Raw genomic sequence first — 11231 nt, 5'->3', positions numbered from 1 at the left:
TAAAAACATTTTTCGTTCCTTAAACTTTCCTTAAAATAATAATTAAACCAAAATAATTTTCCTAATAATAATAATTTAGTCACCTTTTAACTTATAACTATAATGATTCAGTTTTTTGTTATATTTAACTTTATGACAACAATTTACACAGAACCATTTGCATTTTCATGGAAAGAACAAGATTTAAAAGTTTATATATTTTTAGTTTTCAAATCTTGGTTTTAAAAAAATAAAATTTGGAGGTAGAGGTCATTTTGAAGATTTTTTTTTTTTTTTTGGATGGAAACTAACTTATTACTAATTTAAAAGAATTTATATCTATCAACATTAAATCTTAGACGGTAAGTTCAATAAAAAAATTAGGGAATAAAAGTGTTTTTTTTTTCATTAAATTACTAAAAGTTGAGTTAAAATATTATGATTTTTTTTTTAAATAATGGTGCATGCTAAAATTAAAAGAAAAGGAAGTGATATGCTTTATTAATATGAATAATGTGAACTAAACTAATTAGCCATCCGTTTTGGTTTAAATGTAAAATTTAAGGAAAGGATGTTGTCAAGAGATGATTCATAGTTGTAACTTTTTCCACTTCTAATATAATCCACAAACTTTATCTTCAACTTTTACTTTTGTCCCTTAATTATTTTATAGACACAATACAAAAGTGTTTGATAAGCCTATAAATTTTAAATTTTAATATAATCTAAAATAATTCTTTTAGAAAAATAATTTTTATATTTGAAACCTACTAGAAAGAGAGGGACTATATAGATCATACAAAAATGCCAGACTCAAAGGCCGCGAAAATGCAATGAGATGTTCGAAAATAGTTGAGGTTAGTTGAATGGGAGGATCGCTATGTTGGTAAATTTACCAAAGACAAAAATGAATTATTCGATATATATATATATATGCCAAGAAAATATCGACTAAATTGATCACGGGAATATGAATTACAGTACCGATTATCCAAAGAGGAATCCTTCCAGTAGTTTAAGCCATTTGTCTCACTTCCCTTCTCATGTCATCAAGTGGTCGTACTAGAAACAGAAGTAGGCATATATAATTATGAGATGATATCCATTCGTATGGGATAAGATAATTCTTACTATTATTTAGTATTTGTTTTATTTAATCGAAGAAATAATTGAAAAATAAAACATCAAGTACAGAAATAAATTAAGTAATTGATCAGAAAATAGCAAATAAACAGTAGGAAAAAGAAAAAGAGAAACAAATGACATCGAAAAGTATACTAGTGTTTGCCCCAAATTTGGTACTACAGTATTTTACAATTACAGGTTCTAGTGCGATTGAGATTGTCAACAACCAATCTCGTGCTACAAATCTCTCTTTTTTAATAGCCAAATACGAATTATTTGAATCTAAGAAATACAACTCAGTAACTTGAAATAAACAACAAAAGAAACCCTAAACCCAATTCCTCGTTGTCATTTCTCTCGAGACCCTTGGGGTTTTTGCACAATTTTGACCTCATACTATATGCTTCCTTTTGTCGGAGATGTTGAAAGTCCCATATTGGAAAAACCAAGAGAACTCATACTCCATATAATATACACGGACTACCCTCTTATTGTTAATTGGTTTTGAGATGAAGTCTCATTCGATCAATCACCTTTGATATAAAATTCTACTACCTAATCTTTTCTTTTCTTTGTTTTTCGAAAAATGCCTTCAAAATTAAACAATTATATTTTGGCTTATGGGTCAAGAAAAAGAAATGTGGTTTTGGATCTTTGACTCCAATTTTCTAACATATTATTCACAGACATAAAATTTTAGGTACCAAATTTGAAAAAAAAAAAAAAAGAAAAGAAGAAAAAAAAAATCTAATTTGATTTGTTTCTGAAGTGTGAAACCAATAGGAAGATAAAGACAGCTGAATGTGTTTTATTTGCTCCACTAAAGTCCACGTAGGTAGACAATTAAAAGATGTAAAAGATAAATATCTTATCTCTTCCCTTCTTATCCATAGTTTCTTTCTACTTTATATTTATTTATAAAAATAATATGTTTTTTTTTTCTAAATAAAAATGAGACATTTTTAAAAATTGTCAATATACTCTAAAACTTTTTGTTATATTTTCTAAATATATTTAGTTGTTTGTGATATACAATAATTTCTTTAAAAATTATCAAGAAATTATTGATTTTAAAATAAATACAATAAAAACAAAGACCATCTCTTCATCAAATAAAATATAGAAAAATAAAAGTCAAACATACATACATACATACATATATATATATATATATATATATATATATATATATATATATATATATATATAGCATTAATGGACAAATTGAAATTGTCTGCATCAACGTGAGAGAGAGTTTACATGTTTGGTGAGGTTGTTAAAGAATTTGAAAAAGATTAAACAAAAAGAGATATTACTAGAATGTAAAATGACTGTTTGGTAATTACTTGACTATGGAGCAATTTTTCTTGTCTTCTACTTAAAAAGAGGGAATATAAAGCATTTTTATGGATTTTCTTGATAGGAGAATCCGAACCACAAACTTAATAGTAAGTAACTCACTCGTAAGCTATGTTCAATTTAACAATAGTTTTATTAAATTGGACGAGAAGAGACGTAACTCATAGCTTTTGGTATTATAACGAGGAAGGAACAAATCAAAGCTTTTCGGTAGGAGAGAAAAATGTGAAAGGTGAAACAAAGAAAATTGAGGAAAAAAAAAAGAAAAAGTTCACATAAAGCCCAAATAAATAAAATATTAATAAAAGTTGCAATGTCATGAATGACGTTTATACCATACCGTTGGTACGCCATTTTTCTTTAGGTTAGAAATCACTTTTTAATCTAACTTTCTATGATAATTTAGTTCTTAAACTTTGATTCGTAACGATTTAGCCATTTTGTAACGATTTAGTTTTTAAACTGTATCATGTGAATTTCAAAATTTGTAACTATTTAGTCATTGTGGAAGAAATTAGTGTGAAATTTTAATGAGCTTTCTCGCATAAATGAACCAACCAACTAATATTAAAAAAATACAAAGTCTACATCATAAAATGAAACATTTATTGATTTTTTAAAACAGTTAAATTAACGAAAACGACATTACTTGAAATATCAACGATACACTCTAAAAGTAACTTAATTTACATAACCAAGAAATGGAAACTTATTTTCAATGACAAAACTATCGAAATTATTTACAAATATAGCAAAATGTCCAAACTATCAACGATCATATTTGTAAATAATTTTTTTCCTTACAAATATGATATTTGTAAATATTTCGATTCATTTTCTTAAATAAGAAGAAAAACAAAGACACGACCTCAAAATAAAATAAAATATAAAAAGAAAGAAAAAGAAAAAGAATGACAAGAGAAGTAAAATCTTTTAGACACTTCCATTAAAAAGTCAAAGCTCAAAAAGTTTTACATGTTTACAACAAAATCCATGTAATCTATGTATACATCAATCAACTCTCTAAGAAAAGGAAAAAAGTAAAAATATAAAATGAACAAAGGAAGGAAATGTTACTCACCTTAACAGTGCCAGCTTTTACAAGACCAAGCAAGAAGAAGCAAAACTATGAAAACAATTTGTTGCTCGATAAACGCCCACGATATGAACACAAGGGAGATACTATAACAAGCCAAGCCCAAGGCAATGATCAAATTTGAGTTCCGTGGTGTATTATAATTATGTCGTTTCGGCTGTGTGTACCTTTTCTTCTTCGCTAACTAAGTTTGCAGATTCCGTTTGTTCGATGGCCTCCTGAATCTCAGAAATTGTCTCTGCGTCGACGTTGCTGGTGAGTATTATCGGGTCACTAGTGCTTCTTGGTTTTATAGAACCAGCAGTTGGACTGCCATGGCCAGAAATTTGTTCCTCTGATTGGTTGGACCGATTTAGGGCATGACAATGTGGGCAGTAGTAGGTAATGAATGGGAAATCTTCCTTCTTGACAAGTCCTACAAAGGATAAAAAAGAGATGAAGTTATAGTAGTCCTTGTGGATTTTATTCGACTCGAAAACGGAAGTGCATGTATTTTCACGTTTATAGATGCATAAAGAGATACAGACTCCTTCTGCTTGTGTATTGAAGAAAAGAGTGTGGTGTAAAGGGTAGAGTAGGATTGACTCACCATTGTGCATATGGCAGTTGCCACAGATGAGTGCATAAGATTGTGTTGGATCTTCTCCAACGAGCAGTGCAGCAATTCGAGCTAGCCATCCTCCATCATTTACAGCGGGTCCTTGGGGATTGTAATGACCGACAACCAACTGATTATGCTCAGAAGCATTAGGAGCATCGGATACTGCAGGACGACATGCATCTTCATCAATATGATGCAATGAAGCACTACCTGTACTGCTGGAACGGGTGTGACCTTGTTTTCTGTTTCGAAGCCCACCACCGGCTTGCACAAGTTCAACATCATTGCTCTTCCCTGATGGAACATTAGGGTTGGACTCATCGCCCAAACGAACCTTTAAGCCAGAATCTGCTCCCATCTTGGAAGCCAATACAGTTGCAGCAGCCGCCTTTGCAGCAGGGTCGGGATCATATCTCTGTCAAAGGAAAAGGGGTAAAAAACTAATATAAAAGGATCCTCAAGAAGGTCTAGGGGATTTGAAGAAAAAGAAAGGCTGCACAACTTTAGCTATAGATTGTTCGATCCAGTTGGAAAAATAAACCTCAGCAGAAAAGCCATAGAGAAACAAATGTGAAAAGAAACCGCAGGTTAATCATGAACCTCATAAGACAATCTTATATCATCAAGTGAGAAGAAGGTTTCCGGAGCTTAGTAGACTTCAGAAAAAAAATTGCATTTGCTATCCACAATTATATCAAAGAAGTTGCGTGTTGTGTAGTTTCCAGTCAGTTTACATCAATGTTAACTTGCCTCCATTTTGTCTTAATATGAAGATCCAATTTAAAGAACGGGTAACTTCCTACATGCTTGGTTATTTTAAAAATGAGAAATGGAGCTTCAAAAGACTGCAATGGAGGCGCTAAGAAGGTTAAAACCAATATGGGTCCCGATAGAGAAAAGGGATCTGGTATGGCAAGGAAAATTACAGATTATAGAATATACCACGCTAAGAAACTCAAGAAAGACGATGGAAAAATATATTGAAAAAACAGAGTTACCTGGATGAGCTGCTGGGTAATGTAATAATTTGTTTTCTCCTTAAGTTCATCAATTTTAGCTTGCCTCTCAGCTCGCAGCCTTTCAAGGGTTTTTTGGTCCTTCCTATCACCTATTAAGTTGCCAGTAAGTTATAGATTCAATATTGCGAAAACATAACACTAAGTTCCAATGTGCCAACAGAAGATTTAACATAAAGTCTTTGAACAAATAACTAAAATCCAGGGCAAAAAAGAATTCAAAAATCAAAATGGCTTTCAGTCAAAACTCAAAAGATACAAGCCACTGCAAAGTCACTAGGATACTACTGCAGAATAACAACCATCCTTGTCTGCCAAAGTACAAAATTTGTATTACATGTCTACAGATATGCAGCGAACAAGGAATTAGAGAAATGGAAATAGAAATAGAAAGAAGTAGCACTACTAGAATCTGTATAGGCTTTAAGTGCATTCGTTCCACAATGTCCGTTGTCAGAAACCAGACGATGGATACAATTGATCCTACAGTGTAACAGAAAACCTATAAACGCTATGTAGTACTGAGGTCATCAGTATAATGCCAGCTAATTTTTGGCAACAAGATTCTTAAGAAGCGAGCAAGACTTTTCTAGAGACATTAATCACTATAAAATAAGATGACAAAAATAAGAAAATACACAGGCTATTTAAAACCAGACAATTTGATAGTCTACAAATTCTGTCAGCCATCAGGTGGACTAAGTAAATGCAAGAACATTCAGGTTTCAAAGTGAAGTTAGTCAATTATGATTCAACATATAACATATTCTCTGCAACAATTCAATTGTTTATATATCATCACATTGGCAAAACGTGTAAACAAAAAGAAAGATTCCTACGAAGGTGATCTTTCTAGGCACCTCCACCCTGGGAAACTGAATAAAAATGACAAACTGATTGACAATTTACCATTGATGTTGTTATCTCACACTAGGAAAAATTTCTGTTAAAACCAAGATAAAAATTGAAACCACCTCTTGTGATACTCAAAGTTCGTCACGAGAAGTTGGAACATCAAAAGCAGATTTAACATACACTGTACTCACCCTTCATCAGTATAATATTTTTTGGACATGTCTTAACCCTCTAACTTCAGAAAAAATTCTTAGAAAACTTGTAATTTAGGTCAAAATCATCTAACCAGCATTTTCTTAGATATAGTACTATTCTTATTCCAGCTTTGCACTTTTGAGCTTCATCTTAAGTTCATGCCACGGCATCATGTGCCAACAGCAAGTAAACTCCTTTAATTTAGACACATTTTTTTTCACCAGTTTCAGCACTTGATTACATGTGTGGTTAGGTTAATCATTAATACAATCAATAATTAACAAGAAAGAGAATCAACAGAGACAACAAATAAAGAGTAAAGCACAAAATAAATCAAGGGGAAAAATAAACTCCATGGAGTTAATATAATGTGAATAAAAGAAAATCACAGACAGTCAAGTAGATACTTACACATTCTTGTGAAGCTAAGAAATGTCGTATAAGCCAGAGTCGATAATGCAGGCAAAAGAAACATGGGTAAAACTCTGAAAGCTCTCATCTTCCAGTTCAAATCTACAGTTCTTGTAGTTATGATAGCATAACAAACTGCAACAATCTGAAAATTAAGAAATTATAGTAAATCATTAAAAAAAAAAATCCTCAGGACAGCGACACATCTAATTTCAATCCACAGATGAATTCAATCAATCAAAGGTATTTCCATTCCAAAAACTTTAGACAATTCAGTCACATTGACGTAAACCTAACATAGTCAATTTGAACAGTAACCCCACGCTACAAAACATACTATTGTGATAAATACAACCAGACAAATAAAATCACCTCAAAAACGACAGAGAATATAATAAGATTTCTAGCCATTCGTCGCCAGGTTAGGGATCTACGCTTCAACCTAGCAAGAACAGCTGCTTCTTCCTTAGAAATATGCTGAAGCCTCTTCTCAAAATCATCACCGCGTACACGGAAGATACTATTCCAAAGCCGCGAGAAAATCCCCCGGGATTTCTTCTTCCCGCCAACATCCGCAACAGCATCCTTCTTCTCACCTTCTCCAGCAGCTTTTTCCTCAGCCATATTACCCCGAATACACCTACAAAAACCACATGTCGTTAACATAAACACACGAGAATCCAAATCCATAAACAATTACAAAACAGAACAAACACCAATTCGCCAGTGAATTCAAGTAATCAATCAAGTGATTTTCACCCAAAAAAAAAAAAACAAACAAACCGATTGATTAACAAGCATCAGTTCCTAAAACAAAGTAAATACCGGAAGCGAAACATCCGGCAAACAGTAAAAAAAAAAAAAAAAAAGTAAGAAGGAGAAAGCAGTAGATCTAGAACATACCTGAAAATTGTTCGATCCGGATAGAATATGTTGTAATGAAAAATTCCACCAATCTTTCTCCTCTCCGGATCAAAGAGAGAAAGAGAGAATGAACAAGAAATGGAAATCAGAGACCGTGGTGGAGACGTAAAGCTGCGAGAAAATCAATCAAAGAGAGAGATAGATAGAGAGAGAGAGAGAGAGAGAGAGAGAAGAACTGTATTGTTCGCGTAGTGAACGTGTTGAAGGAAATTTGTGAGAATAACAAAAAAATCAATAAGAAAAGACTCGAAGAAAATTGAGGGTTCTTCATCTTCACCGTTTTATTTATTTCCCTAAGTTTCGTAATTTCATTTCTTCTTTTGCTTTAAATTTAATCTCTATCTCTTCTATTATTCCAATATTGCTTTTGCATTTGTATCATTGTACGTCTCTATTTGGAAGGATCAAAAGTGTGACCTATCCTCTTCTATTAACGAGTTTTTTAGTTAATTTATACACACTACGACTAATTTAATGAAATAACTTATATGATTGTTGAAATTTGTTGGAAATTGATTTCGATCTATTAAGATCGAAATGTTGCAGGAAATTAATTTCGATTGCTTGATGTATGTATGTGTTATCGATCAGTAGGTTTCATCTTTGGTATCTCTCTTATCTATATGAAGAAGAATTCAAAATTATGAGATTTCGATGTCTAAGTTATATTGATAAAGGTTAAAAGTTAAAATCTTTTAAATAATGTTTTTTTGTTGGTATTTAAATTACAAGAAAGTGAACATTGTTAAATTTTAAATAAAAGAATGTTGAATTACTTTCAAAAAAAAAATCAAAGAAAAGGGAATTATAAAATATGTAGTTGATCAAAATGGGTACATTATTGTTTTACCTAAATTAATGCAAAATCTAATAATTTTATAAAATTTATAATAAGAAAAAAGTTTCTTGAAATTTAAAACCTAATCATGCAATTAAATTCCCATTTCTAAAAAGAATTCCTAAATCAATTGTTTATATTACCAAAAATATAATTTTATAAAATTTATAGTTCGTTAGAAATAGTATATAACAATCGGTCAACTCTATATAACTGAATAAAAAATACAGCTTAGCTCAATCGATATCAATATATGTGAACCGACAGATTCATGGTTCAAATTCTTCCGACCTTATTTAATTTTAAGAAATTGATATATAGTTCAACTCATAAATATATTGATTTTTAAAATATTTAAATGTTGTTTTGAACCTTTCTTTTAATTGTACTTTTAGTTTTTGTTTATTAATTTATTTTGGTATTTGCATTTTCAAAACGTTCATTTTGATTATTGTAGGTTTAAGAAGTGATGAGTTTGGCCTCTTCATTTTTATTTAAATAATTCTTTTTTGAAAATTGAATATTTGAATTTTCATACTCTCGCTCGTTGTCGGAGAAAAACAGTCATTTTTCATTAGTTTAAGTTCAAATTCTCGTATGAATTGAAAAGGGTAAAAATCTATTAAATATACTTGAAAATTAATTATAAACTTAAACCTCGTCTATTAACTTCATAAATATAACAAAATCTTACTATATATCTTTGTGATAGACCACGATATATACTATTTGTTTTTCTAATTTTATAGCCGTTAGTGATGGAAAGTAAATTTTTACGATAAATATAAATATTTTTAACTGCATTGTTATTTAAAATAATTTTTTTAAAAAAAGTATTCAAAGTTAAAATTGGGAGTCTTAACTTTATTATAATTTGATAAAATGTTGAAGACATAGGAAAATGAGAAGAATAGAGAAATTACAAAATGGACTTTCCACGTGGAGTACTCTATGATGATTCCCACGTCCCTTCCGTTCCCACTTATGTTTCCTATATATAATATATACATACATATACTTATACGTACATATATACATATATACATACATATATGAATTTTAAGGCCATTGAAAAAGATATAATACGCTAAAAACTCATTTTTATTTAAGAAAAATTGTCAAAAATAAAATAATTGACAAAGTATTTATCATCGTAGAAAATCGAGTGTAATGAATTTTGTCTTTTAGTAGGATTTTTTTTCTTCCGTAGAATAAGTATTCTCAAAAGTGTATATATATATACATATATATATATATATATATATATATATCATATATAAACATGAATAGTTGTATATGTTATAAAACGTTATATTAATTGAGCTATATACACAATAATATTGATTAATAGAATGAAAACTAAAATTGAAGTATGATATTAATATCATTTTCTTTGGTTAGGTTTAGAAGTTCAAAACTTGGTAGTAGATTCATCATTGTGATCTCATTACATATTTGATTGTCGTTTGATGTTGATGAGATAGATGGTAAGTTTATGAATATAACATCGAACAAAAATTAGGTGCAATTTTAGGATGCACTATCTTATGTGTTCTCCGTTTCTCCACCACACAAAATTAAAATTAAAAGTTACTTTAAAAGAAAAAAAAAACTATGGGTTAGATTTTCATTCGTTGTAGCTTGTAGGGTTGCACCAAAGTTTTTTCCCACTATATCAAGTCAATATCATGTAGTTGAGGATGTTCTAAACCTATTCTTGAAAACCGAGAGACTAAAAATGATCGATTTAAAATATTGGAGACCAAATATACACATTCTTAAAAACTTAGGGACTAAAAGGATAATATTTGTTTTCCTTTTAAATGTAATTAGAAATTAAAAAGAAATTGTCAACTTAAAACTAAAACATATCAACAATTTAAGATATATATCTTCAAAATCAATTAATAAGTAGGGTTTGATGTTCAAATCTATAGCATTGAAGTCTATGTCTAAGGCTAAGGGAGGGAGAACCCACTAACCAACCATGTTATCAAATCAAACAATTAAACCTATTTCCATATCTAAAAAGATTATAAACCTCCATCTAATTATCCCACCATTAATTAGTTGCTATATATGTGTGAGTATATATATTTGATCTCAACCCATAAATAAAAGTATTGAATTACAATTTTATTTTTACTATATATGGATATAGAAATTGAACATATGATCTAAAATGTATAGTACAAATTTAAGTAAATTAATCTACCTTCTATATATTAAATCATGATTACCATATGTTGATGATAAAGATCAGACGAACTCACTTGACTTTCACTTACCACCAACAGTAAATTTATAATTTAATAAAAAGTTACAGGACAAAAGAATTAAAAAAAACCACCCTCAAATCTTAGCACAAAGATCAGAGCAAGAAGTACTTTTGGGGAGAAGACGAATTTAGTTTTGTTGGATCAAAGAAGAGTTTAGTTTTGTTGGATCGTCATGCTCTATTTATAACGAAGTCGAGAAGTCTTGCTTATCTATTTAAAATTTGGAATCAACTTTCTTTACCACACCCAACAATTGGCTTAGACTACGCATGTGATGTTCTAGAATAGAGGATCGATTTATATCAACCACTCTTGTGAGATTATTGGTCGAAGAGGGCTTTTGGCTATTAAAACCTCATTGACCTAGACCGAAGCAAGTCAATTAGGTTTTGACCTAACGATCTTCTTCTTTCCATTTGTTAGGAACCCTCTAAAGTCCATTTGAGAATTAGGCAACTCTCATTTATCTTTATCTTTTACCTAATCAAAATTATAGATAGTTTATCTCACGATGAATAACATTTCACACAATCTCATTCTTAACATATCCTAC

At 30.3% G+C, this 11231-nt stretch overlaps 1 protein-coding gene across 2 annotated transcripts; it reads right to left on the bottom strand.

Annotated features, from left to right (window-relative positions):
* Window positions 1-3383: 3383 nt before the first annotated feature.
* LOC103503772 (uncharacterized protein At2g24330) lies at window positions 3384-7894 on the bottom strand. 2 transcript variants are annotated; one of them, XM_008468112.3, is made up of 6 exons: window positions 7541-7894; window positions 7010-7277; window positions 6638-6782; window positions 5159-5268; window positions 4149-4575; window positions 3384-3974 (listed from the first exon to the last, which is right to left on the bottom strand). In XM_008468112.3, exons 2-6 carry the CDS (start codon window positions 7259-7261, stop codon window positions 3703-3705), a joined length of 1206 nt encoding a protein of 401 aa, XP_008466334.2. In that variant the 5' UTR covers window positions 7262-7277; window positions 7541-7894; the 3' UTR covers window positions 3384-3702. The 2 variants fall into 2 exon arrangements, with proteins under 2 accessions (XP_008466334.2, XP_050939596.1); XM_051083639.1 differs by having other exon boundaries at window positions 3384-4575; window positions 7541-7858.
* Between the last annotated feature and the right edge of the window lie 3337 nt (window positions 7895-11231).

This window comes from Cucumis melo, chromosome 4 (assembly GCF_025177605.1).
Source record: "Cucumis melo cultivar AY chromosome 4, USDA_Cmelo_AY_1.0, whole genome shotgun sequence".
Lineage (NCBI taxonomy): Eukaryota > Viridiplantae > Streptophyta > Magnoliopsida > Cucurbitales > Cucurbitaceae > Cucumis > Cucumis melo.
Note: the sequence above shows the minus strand (reverse complement) of the source record. Positions and strands in the feature narration are given on the sequence as shown.